Source organism: Dermacentor silvarum, chromosome 9, assembly GCF_013339745.2.
Source record: "Dermacentor silvarum isolate Dsil-2018 chromosome 9, BIME_Dsil_1.4, whole genome shotgun sequence".
NCBI classification, from domain to species: domain Eukaryota; kingdom Metazoa; phylum Arthropoda; class Arachnida; order Ixodida; family Ixodidae; genus Dermacentor; species Dermacentor silvarum.
Window position 1 is genome coordinate 23,283,469 of NC_051162.1, and position 17,996 is coordinate 23,301,464.

The 17,996-nt window shown below is 47.4% G+C and overlaps 1 protein-coding gene across 1 annotated transcript; it reads right to left on the reverse strand.

Annotated features, from left to right (window-relative positions):
• Nucleotides 1-6: 6 nt before the first annotated feature.
• LOC119464673 (uncharacterized) lies at nt 7-2,316 on the reverse strand. Its single transcript, XM_049655228.1, has 4 exons — nt 2,123-2,316; nt 1,847-2,026; nt 1,508-1,652; nt 7-536 (listed from the first exon to the last, which is right to left on the reverse strand). Exons 1-4 carry the CDS (start codon nt 2,314-2,316, stop codon nt 318-320), a joined length of 738 nt encoding a protein of 245 aa, XP_049511185.1. The 3' UTR covers nt 7-317.
• Nucleotides 2,317-17,996: the final 15,680 nt, after the last annotated feature.

Here is a 17,996-nt window from a genome sequence, read left to right on the forward strand (position 1 = left end):
CAATTATGTAGCGGCAGCGCGGGTAGTACAGCTTAAAACATGTGGGCATGGTGGCTTGCACTCCTCCAAGCGATGGCTCCGGTATCCATTTCTGCATTGCATTTAACAGATTAGTTAATACAAAGTAGAATATGCGGCTAACTGTCGTGCGATGAAGGCCAAAAAGCACTGCAATGCTGGTGAATGAAACGCCGAGCTTCATCTTCATCAAGAATATGGACAACTTCTGGGAAATTGGCACGTCCACTTCCCTCACGGCCATGGATGAAAGCACAGACAATAACAGAGAAAAGACGTTTGCGCTAACGCCACACAGTTCACGAAAGGCATCCTTTCTCTGGATCAGGGAATTGTAGCCAAGAAATGCACAGCTGCGCTCGTTCGGTCCAGTAGCTGTCGATCTCACAGAGGCACTTGCTTGTACACCTTTCTCTACAATGTCGGTATGGCAAACTTGAGTAGATGCCACGCCTTCTGTTGTCACAGAGGAACAGAGTGCAAACACCTCCGTTAAAATCTGCATCTGTCTGGGTCATCTGAAAAGATGTCGAAAAGCATCTCGTCAAGTTTTGTTTTAAGTGCTCGGGAAGAACCTGAACGCATTGAAATGCTGCGTTAATCTCAAGCAAAAGAATAATATCTTGGTTATTTGGAACAATTGAGTAATGAGATATTAGTTACATGGAGTCGCGATTGGATAATGTTCCCTGCCGATTTTTTCAGCCCGAGCCCGGCCCGGGCCCGTTTTTACGTTGGGCGGCCCGCCCGAGCCCGATCACAACTTTTATGGCGAGACCCGGGCCCGGCCCAGGCCCGGAAATAATCTATGTTACCCGCCCGGCCCGGCCCGCCACCCCTTTACCTCAGGCCCGAGCCCGGCCCGAGCCCGGATCAAAACTGGCCCGAACCCGGCCCGAGACCAAAAAATACATGTTTTTCAGAGTTGAGACGCCCGAGAATAACTCGCTGCACGTTACATGCACACCACCAGGAAGCCCGAGCCCGGCCCGGGCCCGCGTCAAAAAACCCGAGCCCGGCCCGGGCCCGGGTCAAAAAGCACACGCCGTGCCCGAGCCCGGCCCGAGCCCGTGAAAAGACTGCTCTACCCGGCCCGACCCGGCCCACGGGCCGGGCCGGGCCCGGGCTTTCGGGTAAGCCCGAGCCCGTGCAGTGCTCTAATCACGACCACTTATGATCTTTGGTGCATGAAATGGAATGCCATGAAACCCTGCTTGAATTCAGACACAACACAGTGCTTCCAGCAAACACTTACAACTGGGGTGTGGCCAGAGGGTGGTACATCAGGGCAAGTGTCACTCCCAAATAATTTTTTTTCTGTTTACTATGGGACACCGAGCACGACAGGTAAACACCTGTCTACTCAGCACCTATTCCGTGTCCAGGGCGTGCCTCATCCAAAATTTCTGGCTAGGTCACTGATTGAAACGAATCATGCCTCAAGGCTAGACTTTCGTAATAATAATAAAAATATAACACTTTTGCTCACCACGGATGCGGATGTGCCAGTTTCTTCCGGTGATGCAATGATTTCGTCGGCGAGGTCAATCGAGGAGTCCTCAAAGGAATCCGCAGTCGCCGTGATCGCGCTCTTGGATGTCGGCGCTTGAAGCACTGCGCGACGTCGCTGAACCCTATGAATAAAAACAGCTGTAAGCACGCTTAATGAATACTGCAATACGTTTTCGGTTTTCGTGGAGGCGCAACAATTTATTTGAACTATCGGTTCAGGCGCGCTTCAAAGTGGTAAAGAGCTGTAGTATCGCAGCAATTTCTCACAGCCGACTCTAACCACTTCACGGGTAACCTTTCTACTAATAACACTCACCTCTTATATCTGTCGAGCTTTGATGCCGGTAGTACTGCATCACTTCTTCTGTAACACGGCGGAAACACAGTTGGTACATAGGCGGGATGGCCGGCAATCGTGCTCGCTTTGTTACCGACAAAGTGAGCATTGCAGATGACTGTCTTGCGTTGCACTGGTTGCCACAAATCTCCATTCGGGCTAAAAATAAAAGAAAACAAGGCAACCAACAATGTGTTAATATTACCTTGAGAGAAAGCGATAGAAACCGTGCGAAGACGGGACGCGTTTGCTTACCGGTCGCGCCGAACGGCAGCGATCCAACGTTGTCGCCGATCAGCCTCGTACGATTTCCAAGGAAAATGATAAAATTGCACCTTCGGCAGTTTCCCGGCCGTGTTCTTGTTGCTATTATGACATCCGCACACGCAACAGTAGATAGAAGTCGACTGTTTTCGCCACGTACAACCGCTTGCGCTGCGAGTTGTCATCGTCCACCTACTGCGACCAGGCGCGGCTGTGCGCTTTAGCTGTGCGGAGGGAACAGGGACATTTCGCCAGCCGCCGCCGCAGTGGCGCTGCATGTCTGATTTGAAACAGCAGCGCACGAGGCCTATAAGATCCCGCTGAAGTGCAAACGCTGTTACATTGGCCAAACAGGCCGATGTTTGAATGACCGGCCGAGAGGGCATGCGTACGCAATGAAAGGGTCTGTACCCAACCATTTAGCCCAGCACTGCAAAGAATGTGGCTGCAAACCTCTCTTCGCAGATTGCACAATACTAGGTACTTATACAGAACAGAGAGCACGCGAGATTTGGGAAGCGTTTTGCATACAGCCGCACGAAAACTCCTGCGTCTGCGTACCCTGTGTTTTTCTGCATAGCTGGGAGATTAACTGCTTGTTATAAACCTGACAACCTGCTATGACGACGCGCGTGATGTGATAATTTTATTCCCTTCCCGGCGCAGAAACTGTGTTTATTCTGCCCTTCTGTGGTGGACTTGTGTATTGTATCTATTGCATAACCAGCAATAAACCAGTGGTTGTTAGTTCAGCGCCTTGTCTGTGTACTCGCTTCGTCCCGTCCTAGCGCTGTTTGTTCTCTTCCTTCTACTTTTCCACTGCTGATGCTTCAGCCTCGCATGCCATGTCGGGAGGTACTTCAGGAGCGTGGCAGAGAGGAAGGCGACGCGAGAAGTTTGCTTAGAAGTTTGCACCTCTTCGCATGGGCACAATGTCCTCTGGAGCACCCTGGGCGTCGCCACAATACCTTCTTGGCGGCTGTAATTATCCGTGAGCCACCGCAAAAGCATTGAAGAAATTGTAGCACTTGCCTTTCCACAACGTGGAACCGCCCAAGGGGGAGGTGGATATAATGGTAGAGAGGAGGTAGGGGAGATCACTCTGGGTAGAGCATTATGGGTAGAACCGACGCAGCCACGGAACGAGTGAATAGACAGTTTTAGTTTAGCGTTAGCGTAATAGCGGGGTTACGGGAAATAGCGTTACCGTTCCGCAAACGAACTTTGCAGAAAGAGAGTTTTAGTATAGCGTGATAGCGTAGTTTACGTGCGGGACGCTATTCCATTACGCTTTGAATTTCGCATACACAGGGCACCTAATTCTATGTGTGTGTGCGTCCGGAAAGTGCGATAGGCAGCGCAATGGAAGCCAGGAGCGCGTTGTATTTTTACTTCACATGTCCGTCGATCTGCAACGAAACAGACAAGCAGTACAAGCTGTCTACCATAGCCTCCGAAATTCTCCCATCTCAGAGGCCATATGCCGTCGTCGCGCCTATCTCCCGACTTTAGCGACAGATGGCGCTCGCATCTCAGAAAAAATTTCTCTTGTTAGGCTTAGGTGCGTTCGAAACGAGAAGCGATCTCGAAAATTCCTCAAGATTAGCCATAACACTCTCTCGGCGAAGCGGCATGAGACTAAGCAAAAGCCGTTTACGCAGTCATTTGCTACGAACGAAGTGAATTCTACAAAAACAACGCCAAATTCAGTTCGAAGCGGGCGACCGGGACCACCGCCATGTTTTACGTACACTACGTAGGGAGCGACTAAATCCCCACCAGAACCCACTAGTGTTGCCAGATCTCGTCTTGTGCGGTTCCCTAGATTTGCGAGGCGGAGATGTCCCTAGTGAAGTCACGCGACTGTGCGCACTCGCCTTCTTATCGCCTCCCCCTCCTCGTACGTGCGTGCGCCAGATTTCAACATGTGTGCACGCAGGAGATGAACGTGGGCGCAAGGTTTACACTTGAAGCTTATTCTGAAGAGAAATGAAACTATGTTGCATTTATTTATGAGAAATCTAAGTTAGCACGTGTAACGACAGGGTAGGTGAGCCTCAGCTAGGCGACTGGCCACGGCCGTCTGGTGTTGAGCGATCGGGAAGTGACGAGACGCTCTCTCGAATCGTTCTTGACGCCTTTTATACGGTCCCCCCCCCCCCTATTCTCAAAATTAGTTTCTGTTACGTTAGTCACTGTCGCACTCTTCAACATTCACCTGATTTTTGAACGGCGTGGCGGCGCCTAGCATTCCTATATTTGTTTCTGCGTGGACTTCAAAGCCATTCACCTACCTGCCCTTCCACCTGTTTGTTGTGGCGGTTTCTTAGCTTCCCTGGCCCAGCCCACCCGTCCTTGACATATCTTGCTGTGCGTAAATCAGCGTTCTGTAGGTCGTTCGATCTTGTTGATGCTCAAAACATTTAGCAAATGTAATGCTATCTATTACGCAAGGCAGTTGCTAAGCTTATGGTGGTGCAGTTTATTTTGCAATCATAATGTCATCAGCACTGCACGGTTCCAGCTAGCAGGCTGACCTGAATCGATTATTGTAAAAATTTTGCACGTCTGAGAAAACTCGATCTCGGTTCCGTTTGTGCCTTTGCATATTCTGCATCTCATAGCAGCACACACTGCGCGACTTATCGATTCACAAGTTCAAATAAAGTCAGCCTATAATCTGCGTTGACAAACGCGCTCACGATCTACAGGTGCATTGCAACAGTCGCCTTACTTTTTCGACCTGCCACGCGGACTTCCCGTAGCTCTAACCGGCAACAGCTTACTGGTTCAAGAAAACGGAAAGTTCATGTTTCTAACGTGACTTTTTGGAATCATGAGGTTAGTGGGCGCACAGATGTGAATAGATTGCGCAATTTGAGAACATAGAAAGAGCCTGAAGCATTACGGCGGAGCGAACTAAATTTCTGGTCAAATAAACACACACACAGGTTAATGCGACCAACCGATTCCTTATCACGCACAATCGACCACTTGCATACACAAAAATACGCGCATTGGCGAGTCCATCATTAATCATATGGGCAGCAGCGAAAAAATATGCACAGCGAGTTTCACTTCGCCTGTTCAACTGGTCGACTTGACTAGGGAATTTCGGCCTCCATCCTGGGTACATGAAAGAGCTAGTTTTGGTGAGTAGCCCAGAGTTGCCAGCATGATGTTTTCTATACCGCTAACTTTGGGCGATGTTGTGGTCGGTATTTAGTCTCGCGCCACTACGTACACCACGCTAACACGGTAACGTTAACTCTGAGAAATAGCGTGCGCACGGTAAACGGTATGGGTCAGTTAGCGTTCTGCGCATGCGCACTTCGATCCCGCTATTCCGGTACGCCCGCTATTCCGGTAACCACGCTAAACTAAAACTGTCTAATAACAACAGTCTCGGCACTCTTTACTCGCACCTCCCATATATTGGGAGAGGGTGTGTGACGGAAACGGTGACGTGATAAGGTGAGGGAACGCTACTGGTGGACACTAAATAGGTTGCGGACAAACTGAACAAATTACACTCAAGGTACGGTACGGTACACTTCTGATATTTCTGAAAAATAAACACAGGTGAAATCTGTCAAGCGGAGAACTGACGCACGGCGTGTAGACTCAAAGCCGCATAAAACCAGCGTAGCGTCTAGGCCACATCGTAGCACCATAGCATCAAGGCGTCGCACGCGATTTCAACACTTCTGTGACCACCGTGGTAGCTTTGCGGCTATGGCATTGCTCGAGGTCGCTGTTTCGATCCCGACCGCGGCAGCCACATTTCAACGAGGTCGAACTACAAAAAAAGGCGTAGCTTTGTTATCGCAAGCACTAATGACCCGGGGAGCTGAGGGGAAGTCTCAGCAAAATTGCGCAACGCTAGGCGAACAAGAGCGTGGTTTAGCACGCTCTTCTTGCCCCTCTCCCGACTTGGCTATGCTGCGAACATCGCTGCGCACGGACCAACCTCGACTTTAACAGCTCCGCTGTAAAACGCTTGTGTACTTAGAGTTAGGTGCTCGGTAGAGAACCTTCTGCCACAATGCGCTGTGCCGTGTGAGGGAATGACAATACTAACCTTCTTGGAGGTTATGAACAATGACTCACAACAACGCTTCAAGCAAACGCGTCTCGCTGTGTGTACTCAGACAAACAGCAGTGGTGCACGCAAGGTAACATTTACCATCAGCTCACCACTCTCGTATTGCACTGAACGCTGATGAAATTAAGCATTCGTCATCAACATCACCGCTAATTATCGTCAATTAAATCAAACGGCACAGAAATATTTGCTTACGTCTATTCCCACAGTTGGAGGGATCCGCATAATTTCATTTTTTTACCTACAGCTTCCATTGATTTCTGAAATGAGTCGGCGTGGGAATGAAAAAAAAAAGCAAAAAGATACTTTTTGCAGACCGAAAGCGGATGTTGGATTCTGTGTGAAGTGGAGCTTTCGTGAACTGGCGTTTCAAAATCATAAAACCGTTCATTTTATGCACAGCGTTTTGCAGCGTAGCGATTACGTGCCTGAGTGGCATGACGCGAAGCCCCCAACCATGAGACACACGTGACCTCCGCGGCCGCGGACTACACTGTTTGCGGAATAGACCAACTTTACTCGGCAACTAAACATTCTAACTGCGCGAAAAGCAGATAGCCCCACAAAGAACAGAACATATACAAGCGTCATTACGAATTGTTTAATCAAGGTAACGCGCCAAAAGAAAGATATTATTACGCGCATGTACAATAACGTTGTTTTGTTACAGTTAGAATGTTTAAAAACCCACACCAACTTGTCCAGCAACAAGTACTTTAAGTCGCCAAAAGAAGTCGACCAAACAGATGCCTTAAACCCTTGAGACGAAACCACCGAAAGCTTCGCTTCAATAAAGGAGGATGAGGAATAACCTTTATTTACAGAAATGAGCTGACGGTGAAATCGTCCGAGGTGGGCGGCGTCCTTAGTCTAGGATGCCGTGGTCCTGAGCCGATAGCTTGGCTCTGCTCACCAGGCGATGCTGGTCTTCAGGGCTCGAGCTTGTTAGCTGGGCCTCCCACTGTTCAACGGTTAGTCCGGTGATGCGCGGTGTCGATGGTCCTTGCACAGATTCCCATACCATGTGGTAGAGTGTATTGGGCGCAGAGCAGAAGGCGCAATTGTAAGTATAGCTCACATAATAGATGATGTGTAGCAGGGTGCCGTATTACGTATTTGAAGGCTTATATTTCTTGCAGTGAGAATGTTTACGGGTCATTTCTTGTCCCACGTGTCAGCGTTTTATTATTATTCTAGTTTCTCTAAAGATTTTGGTTGCTTTCTTGTTTTCACACACAGATTGCACCCTACTTTGTCTGTGTATATAACATCACACTTATGGCCAACAAAATTCAGCTGAAAGTTGGCGCTGGTGTTGGTTTCCTCTCTTCGTTCTCTAGTTTGTGCGTAACAGCCAACCATTATGTCGTTTCTTGTTTCCCTGCGTAATTTTGTAGACAACAGAGTAGCTCTCCCGCACCTAAACAGGGGTGGTAAAGATGGTCATATATAAGTTTATTACATGAGCGCTGGCCTGCGGTGACCCATTCCACCAGACCACCGCTCCCAGCAGCATCAGTAGCGGTCAGCAAAGTCTCGGATGGTTCGCAGAGAAATCTTCGCATGAATATATTTCTGATAACGCACTTTCTTATCACTCTCTTCCAATCCCCCTCCAGTAACGCCACGCCCGGACCCCTCAAACCTATTCTTCCACAATTTTCCAATGTTCCATCTTTTTGGCTTTCAAATATGTGCAGGCCGTTTCAAATAGATATAGTCGAACTAATTATTCTGGTAAAGTTATGACGAATGGTAATTTCAGGATGACGGGGGGATGTCCAAACTAATGCGAGCAGATCGAAAAGTTGTACTAATGAGATACGTACATCCTGTGCTACATGATACGGGACACGACGCAGTTTGCTGCATTTCAACAACAGCATTCTGATCCAGACCGCAGCCTGCGACCACGCCCTTGGCTGTTGCATTGTGGCTGCCATGACGAACACTTGTACAGAAAGACGCCCTAACAAGCTTTCTCAAACGCACCGTGTAACAACTACGGTGATGGAGTCATCACCCTAGCGTCAACAGCACCACAAGTCCTGACATGTCAGCACAGGTGCCGCGAAACTCCGTAGTGTAAACTCATCTGCGAAGGAGATTCGCGGCCCGGTGGCAAATGCAGTGCTGAACCAAATTGGCAGCTGTTAACTCCATCGTACGAAAATTAATTGTACATTCAACAAGCTGCTTTCGGAGGCTAGAGCACTCTCGTGCTGCGGTTTAGATTCGCCTGGTTCAAAGCGAGCGCTCGGAACACATTCAGCTTGTTCATTCAGAGCGCCGCGTTCCAGCTGAGAGCACTCCGAGAGGCTCTCACCTTAAACCTTGAGTCGCGACCGAGATTCGACAGAAATTTGATCACGTAAGCTGCTCGGTTCGCCCAGGCAGCAACTAGCACGTTCGGCTGGAGATGTTTCTTCACTCAACCTCAAGGGAGCTAGCTCCTCGTCGATTCAAACCGATTTGGAGTGTGGTAGGAGCCAGTTGAATACGCGATAAGTCACTTTGTTAGAACTCTACTAGATGAATGAATGAATGATATGTGTATATATACAATGTTGTCGCGTATTCGTCACGGCGACGAAAGAATCAGACAGTAGCAAAACTGTGAGTACCAAATATAACGCCTTGTTGGCAAAACTTTTGCAACAATTGGGGTGATACTCAAGGCATGGCGAAATCGGCGAGCACTGCCGTCGATAGTCGAACTGTTATCGGCGGGTCAAACGAGTCGGCTAGTTACACATGACTCATTGTACTTTCGCGCGTGCTGGTGCTCGCATGAGTTCCTGAACGTACAGTGCCAGTGGAAACACATTAGCACAAGTGACTGGTGGCTGGAGTGGCAAAATCACGACACCCGGCACAAGTGACAGGTGTCGGGAGTGGCACAGTCCATTTTCCTAAGTAGGGGTGGCTGTCAGAAAGTGTGTCGTGATTTTGCCGCTCTCGCCACCAGTCACTTGTGGTAATCTTTTTACGCTGTGTCTATCCACCATCATTCGCATCGTGCATGCAATCGTATTACAGAGAATATTCTTTCGCTATAGAATTGGTGACAACATTTGTGAAAGTTCCTCTACATTAAGGCGCGTCTCGCTTCGAGCGATAATTTTGTAACAGCCTCGGCGAGTCAAAAGCGATCACGAGAAAAAGATAAAAAATGTACACTTGTCAATATACACATGATTTTTGCGAAGACTGCCAAATATTGATTAAAGATAAAAATCCGATTTTTGAAACCTGATTATCCGGAAAGACGGACGTCAGGGAATAAGTAATTTGTTCTGATGTTGTCACTAATTAGGTAAATTCAGTCAATAATTTATTTACGCAGTTGCTGACAATGTGAGCGAGAGAAAGAGAGAAATGGAGTAGAAAAGGCTAAGAGGTTAACCGCAATGGGTTCTGGTTTGCTATCCTGTACTTGAGATAAGCTTAGGGGAAAAGAAAGACGGAGTCAATAGCGGAGAAATCGGGCAAAGACGCGAAAGGAAAAATAGAGGGGGTAGCATTTTGAGCAACCTCCAGTTTGCTCGCTTGTCCGTGGAGGCGTAGTTGTCTTCATGGCTTCGACTTTCATGGTGTCACAGCCTGCAGACGGTTCCGTTACGCAACGAAGCATCTTCAGTAGATGTCACGTTGTCGTGACGATGAAGAATAAGACGGTAGCAAAACTGAATAACAAATTTGGCGCTTTATTGAGAAGTTCGCAGGTACTTACCGAGATGATCTCATATCAGTTTTCAAATAATGGAAAAGGCATTTTCCTAGCCCCTGCAGCAGGAGAACATTTCACTCTTTTTTCACTTGGAAACTGGAGCTGAGCGCTTGAGGATCGCAGGAAATCACGTGTACAAAAAACTTAAGCTACTGACCGTCTTACGACATCTCCTGGTCTGCCCACCACGCAAGACAAACTACATCCCTTGTTTCGACGTGGTGATCACGGCGCATGATGTGCGCTGCCCTCCGTACGTCATGGATGCGCCAAAACGACGCTTAGCACATTAGTTGTTTGACCAACCTTCTGTGCAGCTTTTCTTGGCGACGCGTGGTACCGGGGTTGGTTAATTTTTTTTCCTTCTTTTTTTTTTGTGCCAGCCGTGTCACGTGAAGTGATGATCACGCCATGTGCGACTGTTTAAGGTGGCGGTCCCACTCCGGCGGCACGCGCTTCGCAATTTAGTAATTTTTTTACGGACACGATGTACTTTCTGCGCTTAATGGACGGATGCGAACTATATTGCATTACAAAGCTTACTTCCTGCGCTTTCCAATGACACCTAGTATTATCAGCTAGCCAGAATTGTTACCTGACGGCAATCAAAACAGGGTGAGTAAAAAACTGCGTTTTCGCTGTATACACTAGGCTCCGTTGTACTGCGTTTCCAACAAAACTGTTCAACATAACACAATGAAGTTTGTCGTGCCTTTAAATGAAATGCTCAACAAGGTTTCTAAGAGATATTGCGTGTAAACCAATTATAAATGTATATAGGCTCCAATAATAATTGGCAAAACAATAAATGTTTATGAATGAATATCTTTCTTCTTTTTCAACGCAGAACAATAATATTTACTGTACTTCTAGGCTACAGTCTACTTATCATCTATTCAAAGTTGTTTTGTGTTCTGATAAACAGTTCGTGAGTTATTAGTACTTCAAATTGGCAATTTATGGCTATACTTGGTAACGCATTACCGATAACACGAAATAACTATTCAAGCTGAAATTGAAGTTTTGAATAATCAAGCAGCAAGCCCTTCTCTGGGATTCCATGAAGAGAACATTGTCTTATGTTTATTAGCGGATCTACAGGGGAGCCGTAAATTCAGCAAATGTTTCTGCTGGCAAGTTCCATGCAAACTGACATTCTTTTTCATCTACACGCTAATTCACAACGAGTGTTGCACATTACTAGAGTCATACAGTGTTGTGTAATTCCTATCAGTCACTAGTTTTTGTATGCAGACCTTGATACAAAAGATTTCCAATAAATAATAAATCTTACAGGCGTTTTTTGGTGGTGGCGCCATTTGTGCAAAGAAATAATCAAGCTGTTTCACGTCAGTTTCAACATTTCTCAACTGTGGCGCCACTAAACATTACTAAGCGGGCAAAAGGCGGATCGATTTTTTTCACCAGGTTTGAGTGTTTGGCGCAATCTAGTCGCCGCGCCCGTGAGCAACCACACCTTCAACGTAGTCCTACAGGAGCTCGCACAATTGTGCCTGCCGAGAGAAAAAAAAGAAAGAAAGAAACAATAAAAGAAAGAAAGAAAGCGTGTTGCACAGTACACCATGAGTGCATGCCAGCTAGCCAGCAGGTTTAGGCTATTGTGTCATTGTGCCAAGGAAATAAAGTAAGATTCCAGAAATTTCCTCGGTGCACACTTATGTCCACAGGTGACTGTGGAAGCGTTCTTGGAGTGCGACGATATCCGTAAACCTGCTTTCTCCACGCGGTGAGGTGGTGAGGTGCGATGTGTTTGGCAGTGTTTGCCCTTTTCTACGCGTTAGCCTCAAGGAGTGAGGCTTTATTCCCCCGACTGCAGCGAGAAGTGCGGATGGCTGCGTGACGTGGAGCATTACAAGCAGCGTGCAACGAACCAAATGTCACTTGTTCCGACGCCCAGTGAAGTTTTGAAACACGTTGGCGGTCTTCCCGTACAGAGACATATCGCATTTACTCGCGTAATCATCGCACTGGCGTAATGCTCGCACTCCCACATTTTCCACTTTCTTTTTCGAGTAATCATCGTACCCTCAAAAATTACAGCAGTGATTGCCATCTGTTTGTTGCGGTGCAGAGTTTTCCGCCTTTGCATGCACAATAGCGCACATGTGCTCGAAAATCCCCAAATTCACAGAAAGAAAAGAGGAAAAGAGCACGGAAAGAGGAACAAAGGCACACAACACGTGCACTATTTATGGTATGTAGACTGCTGACATTTAGAAACAGTACTTCTATCGAATAATATGTTTATGCAGGTTCTGCTTGTGTACAGTCTGTGATCTTATCCCAAAGGCCAGTGTGAGGACCCTAACCTGGCATCGGACGCCTGTGTCATTAGCAGGTGGAGAAACTGTCCTTCGCGAAAGCAAATAAAATGGCCTTCGGCTAAACTTGGGAAACATCTGAGGGATGTGCGCAACGCTACACCCAGTGCTTGCGATGGCCATCGTGATAATAACGCTTGTGCGATGAGCGCTAGCAGCGGTGAGCACGTGTTAATTTCCTAATACGAACGTTCTGTGAGTGAGTGAAATAACTTTATTGAGGTCCAGAGAAGACGCAGGGGACACCCCGCGCCACCCGGCTAGTCCCACGTAGGGACCGGCAAGCCGAGCTTGACGGCCCGATCGCGGGCACTCTGGACGGCCAGGGTTTGGTCGTTGAGTTCGGAGCTGCCCAAAAGCGCAGCCCACCTATCCTCGCTGAAGACGTTCTGTGCTACCGCTTCTTTTACCATGTCACTGTACTGCGGCTCTGAAATTCGACTGACGTTATCTCCAATACCAAGCGAGCGGGCTCTTCTAATGGGTGCGCCGGAAGTGTTCGGGATTTCTATTCAAATAAAACAGCCTTAACACGTGTTCTATGCTCTCTATTGTGTACGGGTGCGCGAATAGTAACTTTTGACACCGAATCGAACGCTGCCAGAGACAAATCCAATCGAATTATTCGATTCGACAACCGAATCGAATAGGACATTATTATAGTTGTTACTGAAATTTCTGAATATTCGCACAACTCTACTAGTATTCCATTTCCGGAAAGCTCATCTCCACAGTACACCTGCAAACTTCGAATATATAGCTGTTGCCCCGTGATAGAGTTTTACGACTGCGGTATATTTGGGTAAACAACCAAACAAGTGGGCATCAGTCATTGACAGATGGCAAGCGTTAAAACAAACCCATACAATAAACATTTATGTACGCACATACGCATATCCATCATGTCATTGAGTGACACTTCTCATTTCAATCATAATGCTTCCTTTCACTCCTGTTTTTATCTGCAGAGAATACAGTGACACTCAAGCAGTATTCTTTGGGTTGCATTCCTTCCTTCGCGTGTACGCTTGTCGAATTCTTCATCAATCTGACAAGTAAGTTGCCTTGGCAGGGGGTGCACATGAAACACGGGTGATTTCTTTGTAATATCATAACTGCGGGGCGCATATTTGTGCCAAGTGGTACACAAGCAGGTGCATCGATCATACGGGTATCGATATGAAGACTCGCGCAAAAGAACACAACTAAGATTTAGAGATTGACTCCAACCAAATAAGGAAATTTACTAGCCCGATGTTTCGGAACCAATTCGGCTCCTTCTTCAGGGGATATTCTTTGGAGGTGGTGGTGTGCCGCTTAAGGTCCGTCGTAACAAAGGAGAGGAAGGGGGAGAGAGCGTAAGGTGCGGAGACACTTGGCAGGGCACCTATTCTAGACAGACAAAATAGGTGGTGGGGGTGGGGGGGGGGATGCTTGGGCGTCGCTGGTCGGCTGGGTTGACCGCTGCTGGGCGCCCTTTAGTCGCGGGAATGCGTTGACGAGGGACAGGGGGTCCTTACTTCCCTTCGTCGCTCTGCAAGGCCATGAACATACAAAGAAGGAAGAATGCCCTTCACGCGGTTTATATTACCCGCCGTGTTCTGAATGTGCCAAGACTCGAGTAGTACCTTTTTCGACAGTTTGTCTCTGTTTGAAGGATTTGGGTTTCTTGGAAAGAAATCTTGTGGTCGGCGTCTTCGGAATGTTCGGCGACGGCGCTGCGTATTCGGTTGAATGTTCTGACGTTTTCATGTTGTCTGATTCTTTCTTTTAGGTTTTTGGTTTCCCCGATGTACAGCGCCGGACAGTCGGCACAGCTGATTTTATAGACGACGCCTTGAGCTTTTTCTTTTGGTGGACGGTCTTTTGGTTTAGGCATGAGGATATTCAAAGTGTTCATCGGTTTATGCGCGACTTTGAGGCCTTCTTTTTTCAATTTTCGGCTGAGAGCTGCGCTGGTACCTTTGACGTATGGGATAGACACTCGTTTCTGTGGTCGAGGGGGAGTCGACGGTTGGAGGTCTCGTAGTCTCGTAGTTAAAGAAAAAACAAACTACGAGACCTCCAACCGTCGACTCCCCTCCACCACAGAAACGAGTGTCCATCCCATACGTCAAAGGTACCAGCGAAGCTCTCAGCCGAATATTAAAAAAAGAAGGCCTCAAAGTCGCGCATAAACCGATGAACACTTTGAATATCCTCATTCCTAAACCAAAAGACCGTCCACCAAAAGAAAAAGCTCAAGGCGTCGTCTATAAAATCAGCTGTGCCGACTGTCCGGCGTCGTACATCGGGGAAACCAAAAATCTAAAAGAAAGAATCAGACAACATGAAAACGACGTCAGAACATTCAACCGAATACGCAGCGCCGTCGCCGAACCTTCTGAAGACGCCGACCACAAGATTTCTTTCCAAGAAACCCAAATCCTTCAAACAGAGACAAACTGGCGAAAAAGGCTACCACTGGAGTCTTGGCACATTCAGAACACGGCGGGTAATATAAACCGCGTCAAGGGCATTCTTCCTTCTTTGTATGTTCATGGCCTTGCAGACGCGACGAAGGGAAGAATAGACCCCCCGCTCTAGGTCAGCAACACCAAAACAACTCGTCCCCCCCCCCCCCCCCCCCCCCCCCTGTCCCTAGTCAACGCTTTCCCGCGACTAAAGGGCGTCCAGCATCAGTCAACCCAGCCGACCAGTGACGCCGAAGCCCCCCTCCCCCCCCCCCCACCACCTATTTTGTCTGTCTAGAACAGGTGCCCTGCCAAGTGTCTCCCCACCTTACGCTCTCTCCCCCTTCCTCTCCTTTGTTACGACGGACCTTTTAAAAGCGACACACCACCACCTCCGAAGAATACCCCCCGAAGAAGGAGCCGAATTGGTTCCGAAACGTCGGGCTAGTAAATTTCCTTATTTGGTTGGAGTCAATCTCTAAGTCTTAATCAATTTATCCAACCAGACAGGTAATTCTGTCGAAATGTTTAGCTTCAAGAACACAACTGCAAGTTCCGTCTTTATCTGTACTATAGTCGGATACAACTTTAGAAGACAGCGGCATTTGCCCCTCAAAGGCGGATGCACACGGGCCGACACCAATAGGCGCGCACTTCAGGTGACGTCATGAGCCGGACGGCCGGTGTCCCCGCCGACGGAGAACATACCTAACATGGCCGCCCTCGCTTCGAACTGGGCCGAGTCGCGTCAGAGTGAATTCGAATTGTTTGTGGTGGTCTGTTATGCCGGAAATATTATTGTGAGCTTACGATGCACAATTTGTGCCGCGTGCGTTTGTTCTGAGCCGTGAGCCGGCGAAGAAAGATTGCAGCGAAGATCGGTGGCGCTGCGCTGCGCTTCGTGTGGAAACAAGATCCCGCGGCGGCATACTGCTGCAAACAAACATCGTACGTGTTTGTTCCGTGGTGTTTTGTTTTGCTCCTAAGTGAAGTTACGACGAGGAGAGTTCGCCAAAGTCTGGTACCTACTGTGAGCGGCGGGTGTGTTTGTGTACTGTGCCCCTGCGTTTCTCGTCGGACGTGGTGAAGTGATGGAGCAAAACCATTATCAGGATAAATGAGAAAAGCGTGCGAAGATGAAACCAACCTGCGAGTTTCTCAACAGAAAAGATTTGTGAAAGCAACCTCCAACGCAAAGATTCGTTGCTGCCAGCTCAGCGTGCAAACGACCGTTCGTTGGCAGCAGTGTGATAAGATAGCCGAGCGTCTAGCGGCGTCGTTCGAGTGTTGTGTAGCACCGTCGATTGATTGCTTTCCACCAATGCTAACAATCAGTGACTAACACGCGCTGCTTGAGCGAATGTCATTGGATTGTTAACGGTCAGGCGTTTGGAAGCAGTGTTTGTTTCCTTAATGTCAGCCTGAATGCTAATATAAAATTATTACTGATACACTGGTGCCGTTGCAAGGGAGCTTGGCATGAATTCGCGTCGCTGTGTGGCTTCGCTCACTCTTCGCTCACTTCACGCGCCAGCTGTAGAAAGCCTGCTGTGACACAATCGCGCATAAGCTGTGCTGTCAGCGCTCGACTTGCTTTCCCACAACACAGCTTTGCGCTTTGTCGTGATATGTCGCTACTAAAAAAATTCCTGTGACAGTAAAGGCAACAGAGTCAATATGTACATTAAAAAAAAAGTACAACAAAGTAGGCACAGCTGCTTGTGAAATGACTCCTAATAGTTCTACGCGCGTCTGCGTTAAATGTGTGTGTGTTTTCTTGTGTGTTTGTGTATATTTGTTATTTTGCCCTTTTTTGTATTTTATATCTTAGTTTTCGCACTCGCGTTTGTGTTCATGTGTGTGAATATGTGAGTTCTTCCGTGCGTGTATGTATTTGTTCCTATTTCTATCCTTTTATTTTTGCATTTGTTCTTGTAAGCATGCTGCAGCCACGACTTTCGACAATTCCATTAACTCGTCTCATTCAAAGCACCAAGTCCTGTGAATAGCAGGGCTGGCCTCTTCGATGTCATTAAAGCCATTCTCTCTTGTCTACCTTGCCTCCTCAGTCTGTCACCTTGCTTTGTTTTCTCCTACTATTCTGACCTTGCTTCTTATGCTGTTGCCGCAACGTGATTAACCAACTTGCACCAAAGAAAGCTCTATCAGCTGTGACAACAGAAACATTGACAGATACAAAATGTTAAAAGCATCACGTGGCTTGCACAGTTACTTCGTCTCTTACCCCTGTTAATGTGTTTATGCATCAGTGCATGCGGTAGCTTGCCAGAAGTGCACATGAAAAGGTGCCATATTGTGAAACAGCCCTTTGCTATGTTGTTGCATTCAGTCTTAATAAACAGACGGTTTTGCTGCCCGTCACATGTGGTGGTACACATATATAACATTGTGCAGTGGGGTATCATTTCCTGTCTTGACGCTTTCATCATTACAAATGCAGTTTTCTAGTGAATGGAGTCCAGGAAAGCAGTGCTGTGAGAGCTTTTGCAACTTCCAACATTTATTACTTCCCCAATATCAACGTCTGAATCTGTCCGTCACTTTGCCTACGGCTTGTAATGAACAAAGTAACTCACTAAAACACGTTCAACTTTACTGAACATTTTTCCGGTACGTAAACATGACAAAAAAATGCTAGCAAAGTTAATCACGTTAATAATTGTGCTTGAATTCGCATTACTTGCTCGAGTCAGATTAATAAATTGAAAATTGGCTATGACAACACTTCAATTTTCAGTGCAGACTACTAACGGAGCCATAAAGCGTGCTCCGACTTCTGCTATTTCACTATGAGGCGCGTCAGACTCGACGGTGGCTGCCCGAATGAGCGTTTTGAGCCCGCCAACGATAATCAGGGTTAACAATAGTGTTTCAATTCAGATATGCTAGCATTTAAATGTGTTTCTATGCCACTTCTTAAATCGAGCACAATGTGTGCAGGACGTTACTTATCAGCATTGAGCTTCTATTATAAGGAATATGCCATAAATGGAACTGCTTACTTATTTGAGAGGTCACGCAATGGATGGTTGGCTGTTGCAAACCCACCGACAAAATTTTGGTAGCCCTAATAAAGGCTGTTCTTTTGTTAATAAGAAGCCTTTATGCTTCATCGAGTGGCTCAATGCCAGACAGCTCGCAGTCGGAGTCGCTTTCTTCAGTGTCATCTTCACCCAGCTGGATGATTATGGGTTGAATGTGTATTGTAATACCC